Source organism: Crocodylus porosus, unplaced genomic scaffold (genome assembly GCF_001723895.1).
Source record: "Crocodylus porosus isolate Cpor-Errol unplaced genomic scaffold, CroPor_comp1, whole genome shotgun sequence".
NCBI lineage: Eukaryota > Metazoa > Chordata > Crocodylia > Crocodylidae > Crocodylus > Crocodylus porosus.
In genome coordinates, this window is record NW_017728886.1 from 2,130,510 (window position 1) to 2,157,072 (window position 26,563).

The 26,563-nt window shown below is 43.9% G+C and overlaps 1 protein-coding gene across 4 annotated transcripts in view; it reads left to right on the plus strand.

Annotated features, from left to right (window-relative positions):
- The window catches only part of ADCYAP1R1 (ADCYAP receptor type I), a 156,360-nt gene that overhangs the window by 22,018 nt on the left and 107,779 nt on the right, over positions 1-26,563 (plus strand). For all 4 annotated transcript variants that reach the window (XM_019529130.1, XM_019529138.1, XM_019529148.1 and 1 more), the window contains exon 2: positions 19,491-19,596. In XM_019529130.1, the coding sequence (XP_019384675.1) occupies positions 19,491-19,596 (106 nt within the window). The remainder of the gene's footprint in view (positions 1-19,490; positions 19,597-26,563) is intronic.

Consider the following 26,563-nt stretch of genomic DNA (forward strand, 5'->3'; position numbering starts at 1 on the left):
AGGGGGGTTTCTTTTTATATTGTAGCATGTTACTCAGTGGTACTTGGGTGGCTCTTTCAAAGTTACAGTCTATTTCTCAACTGGAGTGTCCTTGTAATAAGGCATCTTGAGGCTGGCTGGCTGGGCATGAGTGGTATCTTCAGAGCAGATGTGGTGGTATCTCACTGATATACCACCTGACTGTACCACTAGGCCTGACTGGAGATTACAGCTTTGTTAGTGTGCTTGGAATGATTGCTGGCTTTGTGGTCTGCTGCTTTTTCTGTCGCTGTTGGGTGCCATCCCGAATGTGGATCATGGTCTATAAAAAGTTGATGTTGATATAGGAGTACGAGTAAATTAGAGGCAGTTTGATGGAGAGTTGATAGTTGTTAAACCTGTGATGGAAGTCAATAAGTGAGTCCAGGTTTCAGTCCAGTTGATGAAAACATCATTTATTGAACACAGGTAAAGTTAAGGTTTGATGGCACAGCTCTGGAGAAATTCCTTCTCCAGTGGCCTATAATGAGATTGGAATACTGAGGGCACTATCTTTGTACCTATCGCTGTGCATATGGTTTGGAGGAAGTGTCAATTGTTGAAAATGAAGTTGTTATAGGACAAAGTGGCTGATTTGTGCAATGTGTTGTTGTAAATCTGTGTGTACACCATATTCTTGTAGGTAGGCAGGCATCTGTGCATTCATGGTGTGGGATGTTAGCGTATGGGCTGGTGACATCCATGGTTGGAAGTATAGCCTTGGATGATGTGTCTTATAGAAAACTTGCTCTTTGAGTGATAAGTCACTTCAGGATAATTTAATGAATCCTGCTAACTCCTCAGTGAGGGGACCACAGTTGGATATGATGGGTCTACCAAGGTACCTTGTTTGTGAATCTTTGAGAGCCCATAAGTGCTTCAGGTAGGACTGTCGAGGATTAGTAGAAGTAGTTGTAAAAAGGTTTTGATAATACTTTCCAGTTCTAGAGTGAAGACTGGTTGTTGGTCCTCCCCAAGTTCTTTATAGTATTTGGTGTTGGAGAGTTGGGTTGGCCTCACTTACGTAGTGTCGATGGTTGAGGATGACTATAGCTCCATCTTTGTCCACTGATTTGATTACCTTTCATGGTTGGCTCTTAGGGACTATATGGCTTTCCCAAGGTTGTTGTTGGTTTTTGTTGATAATTTCACTATTAGCTTTCTTTCTGAAGCAGTCAATGCAGTCCTCTAGTGTGTATTTACATCCACTGGGAGATGTCCAGTCAAATGTTTTATTATTGTTGGTTTTCTCAGTTGTAGCGCGGGGGTTGTCAGGATGCTTCTGTCCTGGTGGAAATGGTCTGTAGAAGAATTCCTCTATTTTTCTACATAGTATCTTGTTGGCATGTTTCTCTGGGCAGAATTTTAGGCCTTTGGAGCGCACAGATATTTCGGAGTGAGATAAGGGGGAGTTATGATAAGTTAATGATGTGGGTGTTCTGGGTACTGCTGTCTATTGAAATGACTTTTTCTGCTGGAACTGTGTGTGGACACACTATTTTCAGCCAGCTTGAGTTTGTGTGTTTATCTGTGTTGAACATTTTGTATTTGTATTTGTGTAAAACCTGCTGTGGTTGCACTTGATATTCTTAGTCCATCGGCAGTTGTGTGTGCTGATTCTAAAGTACCAAAACATTATGTTGAGCACTGCAAAATGCCATGAAGCTATTATAGTATCTGGCCTTTTAGGTAAAAGATTTATTTGAGTAAACTTGTTCCCCAAACACTGCTCTGCATGGCTGAGAGTCCTTTATTTATTCCCTTGGAGTCTGACACACCAGGAAAAAAGAGCTCTAAAACTCCTCTGTGCCTTGTTTGCAGACCTGGGGCCTAAAAATGTATCTCTGATTCAGCGTTTCTGGACAAAATGTATTATCTGAGCCAAGAGCCGCCCAGATGTTGGGTTTTCTGACTGCTCTTAAGAGTGGACTTTGTGAGCAATTTGACCTACTGGTATCTGCAAGTTGTGCTTTTAATTCTTACTATCAGCCATACCCGATAACCTCATACATATTTTAAATATGGGAGTGCAGTGATCTATAATCTGGCTTTGTACTATATTAAATGCTTGTCTGATGCATCTCTAATGGGGAGATATTTATTGGAAGCTAACTGGAGCCAGGTTGAGTCTTAAGGAGAGAAGTGGTTTGTAGTCACTTCTTTACAAATACTAGCATGTGGCTTGCCCTAATGCTCCGTGGCTTTTTCCTTTAATTGGTTTTGTTTCTGTTACCATTAAGACAACTATGTCCCATTATGGAAGAACACAAATAAGTGATCTGCTTGTCCGGTTTTCTGAATGACTTACAGGCTACACCACTCTACCTCTTTATCCCATATAGCACTACTAAACATGTAAAAAATCTACAAACAAACAGCAAAGCCCTGCCCCTTTTCACCTAGGTTTAACATTTTCATATTTCTATACCCTATGGCCTATCTCATTTCAGCCCCCAGAGGTGAAATTCAATCTAACAAAGCTTTTTGCTTACCTGGGCACTATGTTGAACAGGTTCACGCTGTCCATCTCTCAATCAGCTCTCTTAAGAGAATGTAATACTTCTTTTACAATAGTTTTACTACGGAGAAGGGAAAATTGGAAAAAGGCAAGGCTGGTACTACTGAAACATGATGCTGGTAGATGGACCTGTAAAGGAGTAGCCTGCATCTTCTGAATGAATGGGGACTTCACATGTATGGTAGTGAATCCCTTGTCATAAGCATCTTGCAGAGCTTTGCCCTGCTTCTTTATAGGGCTGGTTCTATAAGTCACATTTTTCTGATGATTTCCATGTAAAAAAATGTGTAAAAACTCCTGCCGGTCACACTTTAACCTCCTTGGTCCTACTAAGCCCATAGGACCCAGTTTTAGAAGAGTTGTTAGGCTGCAGGGTTTTGAACTTAATAGTTTGTGTTTAATATTTAGGATCATAGGCAAGGGACAATGCACGGGACCTCACAAGGTCATCCAGTCCAGTCCCTAGCTCAAGACTGGATCATCCCTGATTAGCAAGTAATCTTGAAAGTGTCAGCTCGGAGTGGATCCACAAAGGCAGAGATCCAGAGATGCAGGTGACATCAAAGGAAATGGATGGGAAGCTGATGGCATGGAGCGAGGTAGGGCTTATATTCTTCCAGTCTATTAATGTAGAGGTGATTGGAAAGATGGCAGAACAACTCTCCACCTCAGACTTGGAAGATGTAGGTTCAAATCCCTTGTGTGCCACAAATTTCTTGCACAACCTGGACAAGTGCTTGACTTCGTGTTCCTCAGTGTCCTTTCTCTGAAGCAAGGTTCATAGCTTTTCCCTTTCTTCCAGTGGTCTCAGAAGGATAAATCCAGTAAGGCTAAGAGGCCTTCAAGTGCTTTGCTAATGGTACCCATGGTAAATGTACAGAAAAAGTAATCAATGTCTCATTGCCCTCTATACTGCTGTCTAACTGACAGCAACATCTAATGTGACGCCTTAAACTTTGCATCTGGTTACATACTTAGGCCACTGAATAAATGACTTGGGTGCAGAGACTCTCAGCTCCCACCGCCTTGAGGATGCGCTGAATTCTTTAGTTGGCCAACAGATGAGAACACGTGCCAGATTTGAGTTAATCATGTTATTGTTATCTCATAAAACCAGTGAATTTCCCCTTACTTTCATTGCCAAATATTTTCATCCCTCATCTTTATCTACTCTGTTCTCCAATTTAATTGCAGTCTTAAGATCTGTCTAAGTGACCCCTGGTCACTCTTATGGGGTATGCTATAAACGCTGAAGTTTTCCTTGGCAGACAAGGTTCTTTGGGTAAATCTGATATCTCTTATTAGACCAACTCAAGTACTTGGAAAAATTCTTCTTTTCAAGCTTTCGGTTATAAATACCCTTTGGAGCCTCCCATCCAGAAAGCCTGTGTAATATACTGCACTGCACAGTGAATAACACAGTGTTACAGATGTTTTCAAATGTGACCATGAAAGCCCAAAGCATCTGATCTCATCTTTATGTTGACCTACTTCTTACTCCCTTCCCAGTCTATAACTGTGCACTTGTTTGGTTCATCCAACATCATCTGCAACTGCATTGGACTTTTTTTTTCAGAATAAAATGAGTAGATCTTGGCCAATAATATTTCTCCCAATGAAGTGAATGTTGCTTTTGTTTCCCAGCTGCTGACTATTAATTAGGTTACATTGTTATTTCTGCAGCTGCATCCTACCATCTGCTCCTTCAGTTGCTGGATGACAAAGTTGTTGGCACGCAGATAAAAACTGTACCATAACATCTGTTTCCACTGATATGTGCAATTAGAGGGAGCAAAGACCTGCCTCTTCCTCTGGGTGTATGGATTCCCCTTGCACCCATTTACAACTGGGGTCATTTTGCAACTGTAGGTTAGACATCATGGTGATGAATGCTATGGTGACTGGTCAGGCCAAGCTGCACTGATGCTTCCTACCATAGTAGCAGTAGATATAATGCCTGCAACTATAGATAACTGGCAGGAGAGAGACTGAGTAGGGGTTATGGAGGTATCTGCATAGATGCCTGCTGAATTAAAGCTGATGAGAAACGTATACTACATCATATGTATACAAAGCTTCAGGATTTTGGATGTGGTGTACTTGGCCAGAGGAATTTAATTGGCAAGTGAATTTGGACTGTTATTACCATAAAAAAAATAAAAAAGAACCCCAGATGCTAAGTTACTCAGGTGAGCCTCAGAAAGTACCATTAGCTTCTAGGTGGGTGAAGGGTAGGATCTGCAATACAACAAAATTTCACTGAAAGGTGGAAGAGAAATCATGGATTTAACTAATAGCAGCTGCAAAATGGAGGTAAGGCAACAAGGATATCTGTGAATAACCATTAATATAATTATATTTCTATGTTGAGTATTTATTTTCACTTATATTGGATTTTTTCTTACAATGCTTTCCCCTCACCCCTAGTTCTTTTTTCCTATATATGTAAAATTGCACTGACAGAAGCTTATTGTAAATGATTGCAAAGCAATAACCTTGAGAATCTGTTAAGCAGCAATTAAAATGCATTGAAGTTCACAGAATAAGCGGTCTGAAATGAAGTAAATTGTTTTATGTCGGCAATCCATGCTTCCAATTCTTTCCCATTGGAAAGCTGAAGAATGATTGCAGTGTGGTCCCATGGCAGAGGAATCCAAGAGAGGGTTTTTTCTTTCCATGATTTAGCTGTACTACAGATTTCAGATGTGTAAGTAGGGGATAAGCTAAATACATAGACCCTGCCTTCACTTCCCTCTACCCATGAACCATCCTTCCTCATCTGGAGTGTGAATCTGAAGCAAATCTGCTTTGACTGGTGTGTGTGTGTGTGTGTGTGAAGCATGGAACTGTGTATTTGCAACCTCCATTTTGGGTTATAGAAATAAATTACTTATAGGGCGCATCTACATGAAAAATTAGTATTCTGGATAAACTCCAGAGCAGTTTGTGCCAGAGTTTATTGCTTCTGGGTGCAGCATTTACACATGCACCCGGGACCTCAGCGTGTTGAACCAGGGTGGGGCAGCTCCAGCTGGCAGGGGTGCCAGGGCGTCAGCCTGCCAGCCTGGAGATGCTCTGCTCCAACTTAACATGCTTTGTGGGGGGAGGCACTGGCCTGCAAACTGGCCCCACACCACTCACCTGGCCTGTGGGGCTGAAAGGTGGTCTCCACTGGGCTTGAGGGTCTTGCTCTTCTTCCCAGAGTTAGGCTGATTGCTAAATGTAGGGTCAGGAAGGATTTTTTTTCCTCTGGGACACAGTGTGATGGGCTTTGGGGGCTTTGTCTTCTGTAGCAAAGCCTTAGGCCTTTCCCTAGTATTTTCTCAATGTATATTAGCTAATTATTTCCCTATCCTTTATATTTAAAGAAGTTTATTCCTTTCTATTTAGTACCCCTGCTCTCTGCAAGTCCACTGATAGCATCTGATGAGGCAGGCTCTAGCCTATGGAAGCTCATGTCTTTCTGAACAAGTTAGTCTCCCTGCCCTGCTGTCTGCCTGACCTCAGACTAACACAGCTAACTATCTGTAATTAATGTCCTGCTTTTCTGGTGTCTTTGACTGTGTCCTAATTGCTCCTGCTTGTACTTATGGCCTGCAAGGGGTGGTGTTGGCCTTTTCCATATGATGCCTTGTAGGATTGCAGGAAGCTTCGAAACAGGGATTTGGGGGATTCCTTGGCTAAATGCCTGCAGATGCAGCAGATTAGACTCAACGACCTAGGAGACACCTTACAATCATATGTTCCTAAATCCAGGAGAACTGAGGATAACCCCCCACAGTCTGGTAATGCGCCAAGATGACAGTGGGTGCTTCTACGTGAGATGTTTACAGCAGTGTTGCCTAATTGGCTCTGCAGTAAATGTCTCAATGTCTACACATGTGGCCCTATTAGGCCCAGGAAGCTAATAAACTCTGCAGCAGGTTAGTACTTGTAAATACAAGTACTATCCTGCAGCAGAGTTTTTTTGTGTGCAGTAATGCACATGTATACGTGACCTGGCTGGCCAGGGCATGAGGGTGCTTCAGTGTGGGGGCTGCCTGCTGGCTAGACCCTCATGCCCCAGCCAACCCCACTGCAGCACGTTGAGCTAGGATGGAGCAGCCTCAGCCAGGGTTGCTCTGCCTGGCTCATCGTGCTGTGTTCCCGGGTGCGCATTTAAATGTAGCGCCAGGGAGCAATACATTCCAATATGATATGCTCCAGAGTTTATTGCTGTGCATTAATATGCATGTGTAGATGTGCCCAGCATGACCCAAGGAGAAGGGCGATTATTTCTACAAAGCTGGAGATGGAGCTCGTAAGGGTGGTTTCATGGTCATCTTGGGTATTTGAAGTTCTGAGTGAACTCCAAGAGAAAATGATATGCATGAATTGCTGGTTTCTGTGCCAAGCCAAGTCTACCCCTCCCGAGGTCTCGCTGCTCATACCGTGTGACAGTAATGCAGCAACGGCCAAGGTTATATATAGAGACAAAATTTGGCTCATGTCACTGGGATTTGAAATACATCAGGACTACAGGGAGCTTGGACTGCAGGAGATGTCAGAAAGTGAGCATTAGCGAGGCTATAATGTCCCTATGACTTTATTGGAAGCAAGACCCAAATCTTCGAAACTGAAGACACAACATTAGGGTCTATGCTTATGTGCTTAAATAAATGTGTCCTGACTAATAGCTTTCTCCAAGGTGCCAAGAACTGCAGCTTTCTTTGATTTAGGAGGCTAAATTTGGGAAGCCTGGCTTGAAAATCTTAGTCAAAGTTTATTACATTTAGTGTGGATTAATACCTTTGCATCCTTGGGGATTTTTTTTCCTCCAACACACACACACGCACACACACACACACGCACACACACACACACGCACACACACACACACGCACACACACACACACACACACACAGTTTCTAGTTTAAATATGCAAAAAAATCATCAGCCCTAAGTATCTGCGCATTGCAGTCGGCCACACAGCTGCTTGGAAAACAGCATCAGCTGAAGTCTGTGTTATCCTTAGAGAAAAGCTCTTTGCCACGGTGTTCTACCTTGACAAAGTCCTTGTACCTGCCAGTTGTGATGCCAGGTTTAAAACTGGAGTTGTCTGTTATATTTCACCGAGTCTCAAAACAGAATAAGGATGTGATGTGGAAGACATAGGATTTCTCCTGAATCCTCCACTCCTGCATAACATCTTCCTTGAGTGATTTGTGGTTTGTTTTTTTTAATCTGTGATTGTATGGAATAGAGTGAATGTACAAAATGTGGGCCATGTGGGGTTGACAAATGAAAATTGTGGCTTGGCTTTCCAGATCTGGAACGTCTTCAGCCCCTTTGTGCTTTTTCAGAGGTTTGCAGTAAATTTTCCCTTTCATGAGTAATATTCTAGTTCTCATCCTTTAAAGAAGAGCTTCTGTGTGCGTGCAAGTGGCCCCTCAAGACAGCCAGCTCCATCATAGAGCAATGGAAAGAAACATAAGTAGGAAGATCCCAGAGCTTGGTCATAAGAGGTGGGCTGGAAGTCCGTAATCTTATGGCATATTTTGAACCATACCTGAGTTACTTTGAGGTTCAATTGACTAGATTTACGAAGGTGTTTGACATTTTCACAAGTCACCGCAGTGACTTGGAACCATAGTCCCCACTGCAAGCCAATGGGACTTGTGCTCCTAAGTCTCTCGGGCACTTCTGGCAATCCTACTGCTGCAGGTTACCCATCACATTTGTCGTGTCTTACATTTAGGGTTTTGCTGAATGTATGCCCGTTCATTTATAATGTACATGGAGGCAGCATTGACTTGTGAGTGGAAAATGAGACTGAGAGTCAACATTTGAGTTCTGTATATGGCATCACTCAGTCATTGCAAGTGTCTATACATGTGCTCTGGGGTGGGGGTGGTAGGGCATGTTTTAATTAGACCTGCTCCTGGACAGCTGCTTTAATTAAAATGCCCCAGCATCACTTGTTTTCAATGTCCCGGATTTCAAAATGGCCACAGGAGTGCTTTAACTAAAGTTCATTTGGCGAGTTTTAGTTAAAGTGCACCCAGTGCCATTTTGAAACGAGGGACCCTGACTACACGTGACACTGCAGAATGCTGGAGCCTTCTAATTAGAATACTCCAGCAGACTCAATTATTTGATTAATCGAGTTTGCTCGGATGCATTCTAATTAGAACGCATTGGAACACATGTATAAGCACCTTATGTGCAAATCCATTTCCATCGTTACGTAACGATGCCTAACTTGCAAATATTTGTTTCAAGCATCATTTATTTTTGATATCTTTTTCCCTTTATTTGCAAGGTTGCAAAAAGGTTTAAATCTTTGTTAAGGACCTCTTACACCAGCAGTATCTTTATAGACCAAAAAAGTAGATATATATCTACATAGCACAAGCTTTCATGCGTTGAAGTGTACTTCATCTGATGAATTGAGCTTCAGCTCAGGAAAGCTTGTGCTATGTAGAGAGATATCTATTTTGGTTAGTCTATATGGTGTAAATTTATGTTGCCTTCTACCTGACTTCAGACTAACATATCTAAATATGTCTACCTACAATACTTTCACAATGTGGATTTGTACCTGCTTCCAGGCCAGTATTAAAAAGAAAGAACCCTGAAAAATTCCTTAAGGCCCAACTCCAAAGAACATGACATGATTAAGTGTTTATATGCCCTAAAAATTAGATGTCTAACTCTGGGCATGGGATCCATAAAGCCAGATTAGATGCCTGAGTTCTATGGATTTTGAAAAGGAAGATTTAGGCACTTGGGTTTGGCATGCGGAGCAGGGAGTATGAGAGGGAGGCAAGTGCATCAGCCAGCAAACATGAAGTGCAGAAGAGGGATGTGTATCTGGAATCCTGCCACTCTCCCAGTCTTACATGACAGTTAGATGTCCTGAATTAAATGCCTGCGTGGGACTGACATAGTGTGAAAGTCCCACATGGGTTACTTGCATATAGCCTGGTAGTAAAGGCATTCTCCTAGGAAGTGGGAAATTATAGATTTCAATTGCCTCAGACATAGGTAGAGCTAGAAACCTCTCATTTCCTGGATGCTTACCCCAATTATTAGGGCACTCACTTCTATTCTTGAATAAAGGGGTGCTAAACTCAGTGCTGTCAGTGTTAGACATCCTCTGTGGACAACTACTAGACCAGACAGGACATGTCACGAGGATGTCTGACAACCAGCTCCCGAAACAGGTCCTATACTCCAGAATGGTCACTGCCCAAGAGGTGAAGAAAAGAAAAGATTCAAGGATGTCTTGAGGGCCAATCTGAAGAAATGGGATATTAACATCAATACCTGGGAGACTGAAACACCGAATCATTCCCAAAGGTGCCATGATGGATGACAAGACATCGAACCTTTCGGTCAAACTCACTTCACTATGGAGGCAGATAAACAAGCGACAGAAGGGAAGTGCCATGACTGAACATCACCAGGGTCTACTCCTTCCTCCCAGAACTATTTGCCACATTTTCAGATCCCAGGTTGGCCTCCTCAGTCATCTGTGGGTTCACTGATGACTTCCCTATTTAGTGGAGCGCTGTCGTCATCATGTTGAGTGACTGCTGCTGCTGCTGACCCCACCAGAGCTCTCTCAAAGGGACACCTAGTTTTTGAACCCAAAATACACTTACATGTGTTTAGGCTGCTAAATGTTCAACTCAGGCACTATGGTAGCTGTTCTGAGAGCATCAGCAGCAGCTGAACTTTAAGGACCTAAGGCAGAACAGTTGGAAGTTTTGTGGATTGCTCCCTTGAGGTCAGATGGGTGCATCTATACATTCATTAGTGCATTTTTGGTAATGCTCATGAAATGTCATACCTCCAAGTGCCTATACACAAGCATGGGGGCTGCTTCAATACACTGGAATCCCAGTGCATTGGAGCAGACTCGATTAAGCAATTGCCACGCTCCAGCAGCCTCCTGCGTCTTGTGTATCAGCATCACCACATTTAAAAAAGATGACGGGGGCACTTGAACTAAAGCTTGTTGAACGATCTTTACTTCAAGCACCTCCGCTGCCATTTTTAAGCATGGGGATGCCGATACAGGAGACGTGGCTGTGCTTTAATTAGAGCAGGTCTAATTAAAGCACTGCCCGTTCCACTCGCAGAGCATGTGTCAAAGTGCCCTCCAGTGTGAGCCTATTTTAATGCACATTAGCGAAAGTGCATGGTTTTTTGTGGTGCTTTAATGTACATTGAAATAGGCTAATGCACATTCAAAAGCACATTTAAAAACCCACAAAAAGTGCAGTTTAAGACCTCAAGTCCTTTCATTTTGATCTGCCCCCAAGTTGTTAATCAGCAAGTTAGGACATAATGAGTTTAAACCCAATGGTCAGATCCTCAATGGGTCTTGATGATCATGCAATAGTGTACAGTTAGTTGAGGACCGATCTCATTCACTTTAACAAGAAAACGTGACAGATTAAATAACGTTTGTAAACTTGCATCATGCATGCTTTTATCTAAGACTGAAAAGATGCATGTGGGCAAATCACTGAGTCACAAACATACTGCACAAGTACAGCAAATCATGCTTCTATAACTGACAGGTCCTTTGTTTGCCTATATGATAGTTAATGATTAGTGTCATGGGGTTACCAAGAAAATTAAACAGCATTTTAGGTGACATGTGATGTTCCAAAGTCCTGAAAGTCTAGACTGTCAAGGAAAGTAGAGGTTAGGGAGGGCTTTGCAAAGTAAAATATTCCATTTTGGAAATGGGTGAAACGTTTGATTTTGATATTCTCAAAGCCAAATAATACATTTTGGCTTGTTGCACTGAAGCGTAATGTCTCATTTTGCATCAGTTCAATGTTAAATGAGTTGGAGAGTGATAGGAATGTGAAAAAGCACAATTATGACTATGCAGCCAGGCTGTTCTCAGCTGGTGCTAGTCTGTTTTCAGTGGGGGCAGATGACAGAACAAGGAGCAATGGTCCCAAGTTGAAGCAAGGGAAGGTTAGATTAGATATTAGGAAGAACTTTCTCATGAGGATGTAGTAAAACACTGGAACAGGTCACCCAGAGAGGCTGTAGAAACTCCATCTTTGGAGATTTTTAAGACTCAGGTAGACAAAGCCTTGGCTGGGCTGGTCTAGATCAGGCTGGTCCTGCTTTGAGCAGGGGATTGGACTAGATGTGACCTCCTGAGGTCCCTTCCAACTCTCATTTTCTATGATTCTGTGGTCTTCCACTGTTAGAAGTTGGGGTTGTGCCAGGGCTGGACAGGTCTTGAACCAAAGGAGCTTCAGTAAACTCCCTGGAGCCTTTGTTGCTTGTTGCACCCAAGAAGCCTTTAGTCAGCTGGAGAACCAAGACCTCCAGTCCAGAGTGAAATTTCTCCAGAGTCCGGAGAAGTGAGACCCACTTTCTCTGCAAAGTCATGATTTGCTTTTCTTCTGCCGTTCTACGGTTCTTCTAAAGGTTCCTCTTTTAAAGTGTTTTGCATTATCCATATCTTTTCCCTCCTTCTCAGCCTATTTTTAGGGTTATGCTGTCTCATTTTATTGTGTTGTTTTGCTGACAGGTTACTTAGGTACTCCTCCACTTGTTTTTTGAATAGCTCCCCCCCCCTCCCCCCCCATACACGTTCCCTTTGAGCATCGATGCATTAGAAGTCATTTTCAAAGGGAGAGACTTACCGAGAAGGCTGGTGTACAGAGTTGTCTTGCAGCTCTCCCAGTAATACGTTTAATAAAAGAGATGCACTCTCCTTTGCCTTTTCCCACTTTAACATAGCACCAGAAGCAACGCTTCATAGCTTTGATGTGAAACCAGGTGGATTTTAGAACGGCAGCATCAAAACAAATAAAATCATCCATTTTGATTTGTATTGTGCTCTCCGGCTTCTCACTTCAGCATCCTGTTCTCCACTCCCAGTTCCCTCAGTTCTTCCAAATTTCAAGCCCCTTCCAGGGAACATGAGAGGGAAAGCTTTTCAGCAGGACTTGCCAATCAGAGCTGGGGGCTGAGGGAGTAGGATGTATGTTAACACTCAGGGCAAATAAGTTTAATTTAATTAGGGGATTAATTAAAGCTTTCTCCCAGGGGGGAAGAGGAGGCTTTTACAGGCACTTCTCGAGATGGCTGTTTGCTGCTCAGTTCTGTTCCAAGTATGACTCAGATGAGACTCACATTGAACAGTAACTTCCTGTCTATTTTCTTTAAGGTTGTATTTAGATGTAATGAAGTGGAAATGGTCAAATAAATAATAAGAAGTAATAATAACACTTTGCTTTGCAAAAAGATGAGCAATCCTGCTCAGCCACAAAACAAACTCTTAGGATCTCCACGAATTCCAAATGGCCCTTCACCAGGAAATTAGGTTTTGCACTAGAGCAGATTGGCTCAGCGTTGGAAAGCTAAAATTCTCCCGGATTATTCACCTGCCCTGTGCCCCGATCCTGGATCACGTTAAGAAACAGAATTCCAAGCCACCAACGAAACTGGCCTCTTGGCTGTTTTTCAAGGGAACTCTAGTAGTGTAGGTCCAATAAAATACCAGGGGGGACCCTGTTCACCCGAGCACTCCCGGAGTAACAAGGAATAACGGCCAGTTGTTTGAGAGTTGGACTTGAAGATCAACTTAGGTCCCTTCTGACCCTACCAACTATGAATCCATCTATAGCCCTGTAATGCCCCTGCCACGAAGCGTTCAGAGTAAGAGATGCCTGGAAGGGAGAGGGGGCATGGAAAGTTCTTGGGAAGGTAGTAACGCAGAATCTGCAGACTGCAAGGAGTGGGGATTGCAGAGGACATTAACGGCATTTGTACACATCACGTATTTTGTTCTTTCTTGAGCTCCAATGGCATGACTGAGTGCACCGGTGGGTTTTTTCAGACACTTTAAAAGTATTTGTGGTGCATTAAAGTAAAACTCTTTGGACATAGTGTAGTTTGTCTTACCACAAATTAAAGTGGCGTGTCTATGGATTTGTTATGGGCAAATTCAAAGGCTAAGTCATCTTTGCACCTTCCTGATCTTGAGCTTCTCTAAGAGCTAAAGCAGCACCCAGCCTACTTGAAAGAGCCCTGCAATCTTTCCATGTTTCAGCAGCCTCCTCAGATTGCTGCTTATCGTAGGACACTGCCCAGAATCTATGGATAGTGGTAACCCATATATGGTACCCTCTGAGCTCTCACACCAGACCCTCACACCAGGGCTCTCCCAGGGTCCTTGGAAGGTAGCCTGTGGCTGTCCCCACAGGCCCTGTGCCTATGTTGGAGGAGTCTTCAAAGTATTTAGAGCCATTTTATGCCAGCAAAAATGCTTAAAAGAGGGCTGTGGATCTCACCAGCGGAGTTCAACCAGATGAAAAAAGGTTTAGATATGTATGTGGAGAAATACATTCAAATGTATGTTCAAAAAGGGGAAAGAGAAGAGTTGACTTCAGGATCTACAACAGCCTCTAAGAGATGGACTAGGAAGACACTTTTCCTGCAGTGTTGGGAAATGTTCCTTTAAGTGGCTTGACTTCAGAGAGAAGAAATTAAAGGAGATGACTGCAGGCACTCATGTTATATGATTGCATTTATAGGTCACTGAATAAGGATGATCTGCTTCAGGCAGTCTGGGCCTAAGTGTCACATCCTCAAGACAGACAAGGTCCTTTGGGTAAACTGATATACTTTATTAGACCAACTCAAATAGTTGGAAAAATTCTTCTTTGCAAGCTTTCAGATACAAATTCCCTCCATCAGCCTGACGAAAGGTACTTGTACCCAAAGCTTGCAAAGAAGGATTGTCCCAACCATTTAGGTTGGTCTAATAAAATATATCAGATTTACCCAAAGAACCTTATCTGCCTATGTCCTTAAACCAACACGGCTACAGCCTCTACCCCTGTAATATCCTCAAAGAGTGGCATTATTGCAGTTATCTAATACCAGGAGTGAAGCATCTTCCTCTGGTATTGGCTGTAATTGGAGACAGGATGTCAGCCTAGATGCACCACTGGACAGTTCTTCAGTGCTCTGACGATTGTATTGAGAACGCCTAATTTGTGTCAGTGGTGACCAAAAATGGATTTTATAACTGGTCCCTGGATTGAAAGCTTACATGTGGCTAATCGGGAAGTAGCATACACTGCAGGCAATCTAATATACCCCCTATGCAGAATTACCTCTATGGATGACAGCCATTAAGTGAAGTGAATTTTAGATTGAGTTGCAGGAATTTTCTAATCTGCAGTTGGACACACAGTTCCCAAGGTGTAATGCAGTTTAAAAGCCTAACCAGTTTTCATGCAAAACAGTTTGGAAGTTATCGATGCTCCATTGAGCCAGCGGGTTCTGTCATTTTACATGCAGTTTGCTTCAAATGTAAGTGTCAGAAGCATTCTGGATATGGCACTATTGTGACTTGGTTTGAATAGGTTTCTAATGGCTTCACCCTTTAACTTTGGCTGAAGTGTTTAGAAATTGCAATAGTTAGGTTTCCATTCAGGCCCCCAGACAAAAGCAGAATCAGGTGACAATGTGAGCGCCTTTATGGAGGAAACTTTCTTTGACTGCCAGGCCAGTGTTTTTGGAATCACTCAATGGTGTGAAATCAGGATCAAGAAAAACCAGAGAATCAGCAATCCTTCCTGAACATCTCAGCTTTTAACACAATGATTTTTGCAGGGCTTGTCCCCATTTGTGACCAGTAGAATTGCTTGAAAATGGAGATTAGAGTTAATAACATTGTTTCCTTCCAAAAGGAAGCCTCGTTTCTGTAATCCCTTCATTTTTATCCATATTTTGGCAAGTTAGCTTTTTTTTTTTTTTTTTTAAATGGCAATCATGATAGAAATTGTAATGCGAGGAATTCAGTATGAAGTAAACAATCAAATGCACACAATGAACTAAATTAAGCCCTGGTGTAATTTTGCCAAAGACAGTTGCTGCAGGGATAAATTTGAATTCATTTCATCAAAGCCCTGCAGATACTTTTATCATCTTAGTGCCTGATCTAAATCCTTCTTTGCAATCCTTCACTTCTTTGAGTGAAAAATTGCACAGATCCCTATTACATCAGGACTTTGTTTAGACGAACATACCATCTGACTCCATAAGTGCTTAAAGGGTGCTGAGGGAGTTGGCTGATGTGATTGCAGAGTAGTGGCCATTATCTTTGAAAACCTGTAGCTATCAGCAAAGGTACCGGACAATTGCAAAAGAGCAAACAGGGCCCATGTTTAAGAAAGGGAAGAAGGAGGATCCAGGGAACTACAAACCAGTCAGCCTCACCTCAGTCCCTGGAAAAATCATGGGGCAGGTCCTCAAGGAATCTACTTCTAAGCACTTGGAGGAGAAGGAGGTGATTAGGAACAGTCAGCATGGGTTCACCGGGGGCAAGTCATGGCAGACCAGCCTGATAGCCTTCTGCGATGAGATGACTGGCTCTGCGGATGCAGGAAAAGCCACGGATGTGATATATCTTGACTGGTAGCAAGGCTTTTGATACCATCTCCCACAACAGTCTTGCAAGGAAGCTAAGGAAGTATGAGTTGTATGAATGGACTGTCAGGTGGATAGAAAGCTGGCTGGATTGTCAGGATCAGTGGGTAGGAATTAATGGATCAATGTCTAGTTGGGAGCCGGTATCAGTGGAGCGCCCCAGGGATCATTCCTGTCGCCAGTTTTGTTCAATATCTTAATCAGTGACCGAGAAGATGGGATGGAGTACACCTTCAGTAGGTTTTCAGGTGACACCAAGCTGTGGGGAGTAGCAAATACTCTGAAGGACAGGGCTAGGATTCAGAGAGACCTAGACAAATTGGAGGATTGGACCAAAAGAAATCTCATGAGGTTCAGTAAGGACAAGTGCAAAGTCCTGCTCTGAGGACAGAACAACCCCATGCACCGGTACAGGCTGGAGGCTGCCTGGCTGGGCAGCAGCTCTGTAGAAAAGGACCTGGGGGTGACAGTAAGCTGAATGAGCCAACAGTGTACCCTAGTTGTGACAAAGGCTAACAGCATAACAGGGTGCATTAGCAGGAGCATTGCCAGCAGATTGAGGGAAGTGATTCTTCTCCTTTACTTGGCACTGGTGAGGACATATCTGGAGTAGTGTGTCCAGTTTTGGACCCCCCACTATAGGAAGGAAGTGAACAAGTTAGAGAAAGTTCAGCAGAGGCAGTGGAAATGGTTTCTGGGATGGGACACCTGACTTATGAAGAGAGACTGAGGGAACTGGGCTTATTTAGTCTGGAGAAGAGAAGACTGAGAGGGGATTTAATAGCAGCCTTCAGCTCCCTGCAGGGGGGGGTCAAAAGACGTTGGAGCTGGACTGTTCTCCGTGGGGGCAGATGACAGAACAAGGAGCCATGGGCTCGAGTTGCAGCAAGGGAAGCTTAGGTCAGTTATCAGGAAAAACTTTCTCACTAGGAGGGTGGGAAAGCACCGGAATAGAGAGGTGGTAGACTCTCCATCCCTGGAGGTTTTTAAGACCTGAGTAGACCAATCCTTGGCTGGGATGATGTAGTTGGGACTGGTCTTGCTTTAAGCAGGAGGTTGAGCTACATGACCTCCTGAGGTCGCTTCACACCCTCATTTTCTCTGATTTTTTGATTCTGTAATACTATTTGAGTTGATTGTGCAATCTACAAATAAATGCCTGCATTTCCCCAAGTTCTGTGAATCACGCCCTTTTTGTTCCCACAGGAATTATGGGTCTTGGGCTTAAAATTCATTTTAATGTTATGTTTCTTCCGCCTGGCTTTTTGATTTTTTGTGGTATGTATCCATGCACTTTATTATTGCACATATTGTTGGTATTTCTGGGTATCTACCTCAGCTGAACTTTGGAATCTGAAATTATCCTTCAGGCATAAGAAAGCTAATTGGAAGGCTGTGACCCATGGAAATGTCTGTTTAAGCTACTGTTTAGATTTTTCATTGCTCTTCAATTGCTCTCCAAGGGCTGGAGACTTAATATCCCTGAGCATGAGTGCTGTACAGTAAATGAGAAACGCTGAACTTACTGGCTTTAATCTGTCATTTCTTGAGCCTTCCTGGAAAATCTCAGCATGGAAAAAAAGGTTAAGGTGCTACTGACCACTATAATACCCAATTAAGTACAGAAATGCCCAGCCAAATTGCGTTTTACTTCTGGGAAGTCAGCATGTTTTTAGAAGCAATGGGTAGACGCGGCATTGACCTCTGGCTCCAGAGAGCTGGGCTCTAGTTTTGACTCTACCACTGTCTTGCTAAGCCATTTTGTGCCTCCTTGTGCCCTGCTGGGAAAATGCCACTTATCCCTTTCTCAAAGGGGTTTATGATCTACTGCTGAACTAGGTAGTAGTATGATGAAACGTGCTATCAAACCTTATTACTAAACCAATGATAGTGTTTAATAAACACAGTATTAAACACTATTAATAATAATAGTATGCCAGCATTGAAGGAAACTGAAGTCCTTTTATTTTTCCAAAGAATGGGTTCAGCATAAGTGGGAAAGCCTTTCTCCAGTATAGTTCTGCCCCAGCGAGATACAAATCCCTTTCTGTGCTTGTTTAGGCAGGTTTGACCAGGACAGAATGACGGCGCTGGGTTTTGTGATCTGGATCCTTTCCCACTACAAACTGGACGTGGCCCATGACGTTCAGTTCACACATGCCACCAAGTAGTCACTGGACAGGAATAAGTTTTGGGTCCCATCGAGCTGAATGTGAGCCAGCAACCTAGCAACAAACCCCTTTATTGTGCAAAACTTGCGTTCATTTATTTACCGACATTCGGAAAGGGAGCATTGGCCAACCCTATTTTTTCCAGGTCCTAATCAGTTCTATGTATTAGCATAGCAACAGCCGTTAAGTCCTTGGGAGGTCCCATGGAGTTGTTACAACATATCTTTTCTTGGCCAGTCTAGTTTAGAGAAACAAAGCCCTTAATGTAGTTAGGTCTGGTTCATGCTGCAGGGAAAATGGGGTTGATGTTTTTTTTTGGGAAGGAAAGTGTGTAAAAACAAATTGTTCTGGTTAACAGAAACTCGCCGTAATGGAGATGGAGGGGTATTGTCTCGTATCATTATCCGTCCCCACTCATTGATCATGAGGCTTTCCCATAAAGGTGTAGGGAGGTAAGTAGAAGAACAGATGAGAAGTTATTTCCAAATGAAATTCATGATGGAGAGAAGTTTGTGTGTGTGCGCGCGCATGTGTGTGAGCGTGTGTGTGTGTGTAGCGGGAAGGGGATGGAGGCACACATCCTCATAATTGCTTCTCTCTTTTTCTGTCTGCTGGTTGGTCTACATAGGTCTGTGATCTTAGACATTCCTCCAGATAGATAAGTAGTCCTTTGTTTCAAGTGTTACAGGGACATATTGCTGACACCCCAGGTTCGAACCTTCCTTCTAGCCAAAGTCAACTAATTTATCCCAGCGCTCTGGGATACTGGAGCACTGGCAAGTAAAAGGTACCAAGGCTTGCACTTGCAGTCTATATGAAGTACAAAATGGAAACAAACTGCATACATGACAAAAACGTAAACTGGCTCTTAAATATGCTTTCCCTGTCCGTACAAAGTCTCAAGCTGAGGCCCTTGTAGAATCAGAGGAATAGGGAAGGAGACTCATTAATTGTGAGCTGCATGGTTTGTGGTTTGGGAAAGAGCCTGAGTGGAGCAGCATAGCATGCTTGAAGTTGCTGCTCTCAGGCATGCTCAGTTTATGGTTGTAGATATGACCAAGGTTGAACAAAGAAATGTTAGATGTGGATAGCAGGACAAATTAAATACACAGCTTGTGTGCAATGTTTAACCTCCATTGTGACCCCATTGCTTGTCCTTCTGTCTTCTGCATTGAGCAATGAATCCATGACACACATACATTTTAACTTCCCACAATGTTTTTCTCCCCAAGAGGAGGTCTGCAAGGTTTTTCTGGGTCATTCATGAGTGTGGCTCCATTTCTACAGTGTACATTAATTGTTCTTCCTCTCTGTTTTCCAGGTCGTGGCAATGCACTCAGACTGCGTCTTCAAAAAAGAGCAGGAGGCGTGTCTGGAGAAAATCAGAAGAGCGACTGTGCTGAATCCTGTGAATGATTCCTCCCCAGGTGAATTCCAGTCTCGGGCAGAGAGATGCATCGTGAATGAATGCTTTCCAGAGCTTTCCTTTTATTGTGTGTGGGGGGGATCCACAATACATTGCAAACAAGTTGTTATAATAAGATTAGCAACTGAGGTGAAATTAAGGAGAATAGACATTAAAAGGGAATATGCTTTCTTCCATTAGATAGGTGCTTTTAGGGACCTGATCCAAACCCTACTGAAGACGCATGAAAGGTATTAGCTCAATCCCTAAAGAGGGCTCTGTGTTCATTAGGAGCATCTGGCACCAACCACTATTGGAGCCCAACTAGTCTATTAAACCTGTGGACAGATATAAATTGTATCCGTTTCAATTTATGTTGGCGTAAGTTAGTCTGATGTCAGTGTTACGTCTGTCTGCTCCTAAAGCAGTATAAGTAGAGTGAAACCCTTGCAATATCAGCACTGTTTCAAACAAATTTGAATGCAGAGATATTTATCTCATTTATATTGCTAGGGAAGCAGGCAGCTTTAAATTAGAAGAGCTGATATGCCCTCCCAAGTACTGAATCCCTACCCACCACCTTTTACAACGGTTTAAAGGAAGTGTATAGTGAAACCCCTAATGTTCCCTTTGTTTGACCATGTTTCCACCCCAAAAGCATCAAGACAGGGTTTGGGAGTCTCTCCATTAGCTCTTTGCCCCCAGTTCACCTTTTGCTGTAGGTTGTTTCCTGGGGCCAATTTAGCTGGCTTTTGTGGGCAGAATCGGGTAGTGGCACCGTGCAAAGTGGTCCCGGTGGAATCGTGCAGTTCAGCTTGTACACCAGCAGCAGCAGGAGCCTGCTCTGTTGTGCAGCTACTTGCTAGCAAACTGAGTGCTTGATGAAACCAGGGGAGCAGGACACAGGAGAGGCCTTTCATTTTACCTGCAGGCTTGCCCTGTTATTTTTGAGATCCACCCCAGTCTTTTCTGGTGCCATAAATGTGGGCAAGTGAGAGAAATCTTTGCTCCCCCGCAGACCTCTAGGTGCAATTACTTGCGGTAATACCAAATGATCAATTGGCAGTTGCTTCGATGTGGAAATCTCTGGGATGGAAGGAACCATCAGATCACCTACTCCTCCTTCTTGCATATCACACCCTGGAGAGCGTTATGCAGTTATTCCTAAGCCATTATCCTTGAGAACAGAGTGCGTTTATCAGCCTGTTCACTGATTTTTTTTTTTTTTTTTCTCTTCTGTCTTACATGCCTAAGGAACTGAACTCTGGACAGAGTTAGGACTGGAGCTACCACCACTGCTACGGGGCCATTGTGTCTACAGAGTCCTTCCTCACACAGGAAGGAAGTGATCTCTAAAGACCCCATTAGTCCTTGGACTCTCCCTAGGGGTTTCAGGGAGTAGTAGGGGCTGCTTACTCAATGCCCTCTTCCTCTCCTTGAGCACCTGGGTAGGGAAGGATGTCAAGTGGGAACAAGCTGTGGGAACTTTTTGGGGAGAAAGCTGCATGCATAAAGGTAATGTAATTTATTTATCCCCTAGCCAGGACTCTAAATGCATTTGTTCTCAGCATCTGGGAGGGCAGTAAAGCACTGGAACGGGCTACCTAGAGCGGTGGTGGACGCTCCATCCTTGGAGGATTTTAAGATCCAGGTAGACAGAACCTTGGCTGAGATAATGTAGTTGAGGATGATCTTGCTTTGAGCACGGGGTTGACTAGGTGTGACCTCCTGAGGTCCCTTTCAGTCCTCATTTGCTATGACTCTGTGATTCAATGTCCAATAGGAATTCCCACAGACTGATGGCCAGTTTCCTGCTTCCAGTGCTAGCTAGTACTAGATGATTCACAAGAAGGTGCAAGCGTCATTGTAATGGAGATTTACGGTATTCTCTGCCCACGGGTCTTGTCCTGCTCCATCGAGATAGGCGCATTCTGTTGGCACTCCAGCAGCCTTCTCAAGGTTCAAATGAAGCCTGTCATTTGATCTTCTCCATCAGCCTTGAACTCTGCAAATAAATCTAAGTGCTGCTATTCTTCAGACACTTGCTGGGGTTTCATTTAGGTGATCCAGGGTGCATCTACATGTTCAGGAATGCACCTTAAATACTGTACATTTACTTTAGTACTTCCTTAATAATGTACTAACTAAATGTACTGTACCTAGACTTACTGCACAGTAGCACTGGCTCACGGTTATTTAGTGATGCTTACTGGGCATTAGCCTAATAACACTGTGCAGTAGGCTATTAGCACAGTTTTTGCCATGACACGCTATTGAGCAGTGTTATTAGGCCAATGTGTAGTAAACATCTTGTGTCGACGTGCTCCCAGTGGAGGAAACAGAAGTTGCTGTATCAGTGCCTTAAGGTCTGCCTGAACTGCCATTGAACTGGGAAACACAGGTGTTAAGTCAACTGTTCCTAACACAATAATATATTTGCTCTGACAGTACTTCTGCAATACTTTCAAATGTAAACTAATTAATTCCCAGATTCTCTTGGGAGATGCAGTGTTATAATCCTTTTTCACAGGGATGGGGGGAAAAGGAGATAAAACATTCAAGTGATTTAGTGAAGGTCACACAGTAAGATATTAGCAACGCCAGGCTTCGAGCTGCACAAAAGACAGGTTATTCACTGGAAAATACAGTTTCAAGGTAGCTGACTCGATTTCCCAAATTTGAATTTGGTGAAGAGTTTGGGGCCAAAAACCAATAAAATAAAAAAGTAGAAATGAAGTGTTTTGACTTGTTTTGTAATCTCAGGAATTTGGCTGATTGTTCAGGTTAAACTAAAATGAAGCCTTGGCTTGTTTTTCTTTAAGTGTGATTTGACCACAGACTCAAAAAAAAAAAAAAAAAATCATTTTTTTCACACAGGTTGGCTAGGTATGGCTAGGTGGTTGATTCCTTAAATCAAGCCACGCCTGTGTCCTTTACATTAGACTTTTTGGAGTAGTTTTAAACAGCAAGGGGCTCAGACATGCCTTCTGCTAAATTGTATATGCTGTACAGAACCTCATTCTTCACCGGCATAGATTGATATTGCTCCATTACTGAAACTGTTAGTTTACAGGGGTCGAGGATTGGATCCTCTACAGTATCTAGAAAAGGATATCTGGGAGTTCATATGCAATACTGATCCTGCACAGATCTGCAGTGTGTGCTGAGAAGCCAGAGGAAGGATTGCCTGTAGGTGTAGTCCCATATGCTGCGATTGTGTCTATGCCATTGTGAGATGTTAAGACAATGCTTGAATGGCGAATTTACAAAGTCATACAGAGAGTGCTAGTGATAGATCTTGCTAGTTAGGAGCCTTGTTGCACCTTGTGCTGCGAGATGCACAAATGTTGATCGGTGTTAGTGTTAGTTTGGAGTTTGGAGAAGTCTAGAAACCTGCTGTGTCCGTCCCTCACCTGCACAGCTGTGACTTGCCACTGGAGGCCTGCTGAGCAGGGGCAGGACTAGGAGCTGAAGCTGTGAGTTGCCCCTAGAGGGCTGGTGAGACGGGACAGGTTTCTGTCCCCGCTCTGTGGGTAGGGGTGTGAGAGATCCTGGCGTACTGGAGGACTTCAACTTGGCAGCACGTTTGCAGGGAGCGGCCACATCTTAAAGGACCAGGAGCTGGGTGGTATGGATCAGAGATAATTCTGCCCGGGATTGGCATAATAACAAGTGCTTAAAACCACTTTAAGGTGTTAATGTGTGGACTACCCAAGGGCTTAAGCGCTCCAGGACCTGCCCAAAATTACCTTGTAACAAGGCTCTAGGGAGTCATATTTCTACCAAAAGTGTTGTTTTAAGATCCAGTTGTAAGTGGGAGTTTTGTTTTGGGAGAGAAAGAGAGTTAATGCCAGTATTATATCTAAATCCTACAGTAGTCACCTTAGGCCAGAGTTTGTTCCACCTATTAGGGGTATGTGTGCACAACACTTTAAAACAGGCTAAATGCTTTTGCACCACTTTAATGATGTCAGTGTTTGCACACCTTGGCGGCATATTTTACAGTAATTCCAGCTGCTCTAGGAAATTCAGTGGCGCAATGCACCCTAAATGACTTGGGGCGCAGCTAACTAAACCTTCTCTGAGGAGTTTGTTTGCTGCCCCTGCAGCTGCAGAGCGAAGCACCGGGCTCTGTGCAGCCCAGGGGCTCTGCAGGAAGCCCTGCAGGCAGCCTGGTAGCAGCCCGGGAATGCAGCTCCACCCAAGAAAAGTGGAGAGCCTGATTTCCCCCCTCCTCCCCACAACCTGCTTGAGCTGCACGGGGGATGGTGCTTCTCTCCACAGCTGTGGTGCCCCAGGGGACTGCCCAAGCCAGGTGCCTGTAAGTGAGTGCTGCCTGGGGAGGGGGGCGCAGCGACTGCAGAGGGAAGCACCAGTCCCCCTCCCTGCTGCAGCCCAGAGACCGCTCTGCCCACCGGCAGCTCGCCCTCCCCACCCCGCCGTAGAAGCAGGTAAGTCAGCAGGGTGTGTGCACCACACAAGGATTGAATCGGCCCTAAATTTGAAGCAATGGTTTTTTAAAACCCACCGCTTTAATTTAGGGCCCCCATTTCATGACATGCCCTAGGTGATTAAATGATGCTTAAATGTGAGTCTATTCCACCATACTCAAGAGTCCCTGAAAAATAATGAATACAAAAGGTGGATACATCCTCCTTCTCCTCGCTGCTTTTTTTTTTGTGACTGTGTGTAAAGGGGAAGATGAGGGTGTGTTACAAAAGTAGAGACATTATTGGCATTTCATGGACCTGAACAGGGTGGGATGGACTCACCTTTGGGTACTTAAGTCCATTTATCCATCCGTAGGTGGAGCTGAATTTAGTCTGTTCTGCCTAGTGTGAAACTCACAGCATCACTGATTATTGTTCTTCATCCCCTATCCTAAAATATGTAGTTGTGCCATCTGCTTTAAAGAAGGCGATTTGAGAGAGGATGGAGACGGGCTTTTCTCTGGGACTATAGAGGATACGATTATGAATAATGATTGTAAGATGAAAAGAGGGAAGTTTAGGTGGGAGATTTCTGAGCATGGGGGTGGTCAAGCATTGGAATAGGCTACCTAGGGAATTTGTGGACTCTCCATCCTTGGAGGTTTTTTTAAGAGCAGGTTAGACACGTGGCTGGGATGGTTTAGTTGGGGATGATCCTGCTGTGAGCAGGGGGCTAGACTAGATGACCTTGTGAGATCCCTTTCAGCCCTACTTTCCTAGGATCCTAAGATACTGGACTCTAATTTAGAAGGGAGCATATTTCAATGGTGAGCAAAGTGATCCCCATTGCAAGTACACACTGGTTTTCTGGAGGGTCCCAAAAGATGGCTCCAGCTTTTGGAAATGAGTACAGGAAGGATCAAAAACCCCCCGTTAAACTATCAAAAAAAGGGTAAACTCTTTTATAAAGCAGCGTTGTAAAATGTTCCTAGCTTGCTCTGGTCCCTCACAGTGTTGTCAGCCTGCTCATAAGAATAGCTTTTTAGCCCTGCCAGTCCTGCAGAGCCAGCCACAGCTGTGGGAGAGTGAGCTGGGGTTTACTATGACTCATGCTGTAATCAAGGGACTTGTTAACTAATTGCCACGTGCAGGATCCTTATTAGTGTTGATGGTGTGCGAGCCGGAAAAAAGTACTGATTGACTTTACCTTCCTGATTACATTAGCAGCAATTGTCCTTCAAAGGAAACCTAAATAACCCTAGCTTTTTCATGCACATGAGGCACTGCTACACGTTCATTAATGCTCTGCGGTTACTGTGCATTGAATTTAGCACCTGTATAACCAGGTACAAAATAAATGCACAGTAATTGGAGATACTGCGCAGTAGCACCAGCAAATGCCTTTTTAGCAACACAGTAGCATAATAATACTGCACGGTAGCATGTTAGCACTGTTTGTGCTGTGGCGCTGTGTTATTCTTGTTACTGCACTGTGTTATTCCGCTGCTGCTCCGTGACCCTCATTGAAATCCATTGCAGCTAGAGGCAGCAAGACCCTGTTAACTCTTTGTATAGAAACAGATGTCAACAAATGAAGCAGATCAGCTGTGTAGGGATGTGTCCTGGCCCAGCCGATCCTCTTCATTGGGTGAAATGTGCACTGTCTGTTGCCCCACGTGTTGATCTTGCAGGACACTGGGGACACATTCCCTGGTCCGGAGAATCACCCCCAGCAACCCCTGGGACTCCCAGGATCTCTGGAGCACAGATTTGTCTCTGAAAGTGGAGAACCCATTTTCCCTGCTTCCAGAGATGCACCATGGAGATTGGCAAGACCATGTCTCTGCAAGCAGGAAAATCCTAGGGGTGGGGGCTGGTCCTGCCTAGGAATTCCCAGGGTGCCCAAGACCAAGCCCTTCAAGACTGAGGATTGCCTACCTGGGATGGTGGGAGCATGGGAGCAGCTCCAGCTGCCTGTGTTCTGTCGCTATACAAGAAATAGAGGTCTGTTACAATAAAGCACCGCAATTCATTGCTACCTTTTATGGCACAAAAGCAATGAAAGGAGATGCCTGTTTCCACCCCTAGAGACAGGGGATGTCTGCTTGTTTTCTGGTGGTACAGCACCAAGCACAGTGGGGTCCTCATCCGTTTTGGGGCTCAGAGGCGCTGCTACTGCGACTAAGACGTAATCATTAAAGATGGAGCCCCCACAATGTTATTTTACAGGATTACTCTTTAGACTATCACTTCAGTCAAAGAGGCATGAGGCATGCATAACGCAGGCATTATTTAGTTGTTTTTAGCAGGGAAGGTGCGCAATTATCCCATGCTGAACTATATTATTAGTGAGTTTGGTTCTGTCAGTAAGGCTTGCACAAAACCAAAGAGCGGACCGTACAGGTGGTGTTTATCCTTTCTGAGCCTGTAAAAGCAAAAGAGGCCAAGAGGAAATGGGAGACAGCAAAATACATGCTCACGATTCTGGAGGACAATATGTAGGTTGGCGTTTTTCTAGAGTTGATTGGTTTTGTGAATGTACAACGTGATCCTGTTGAT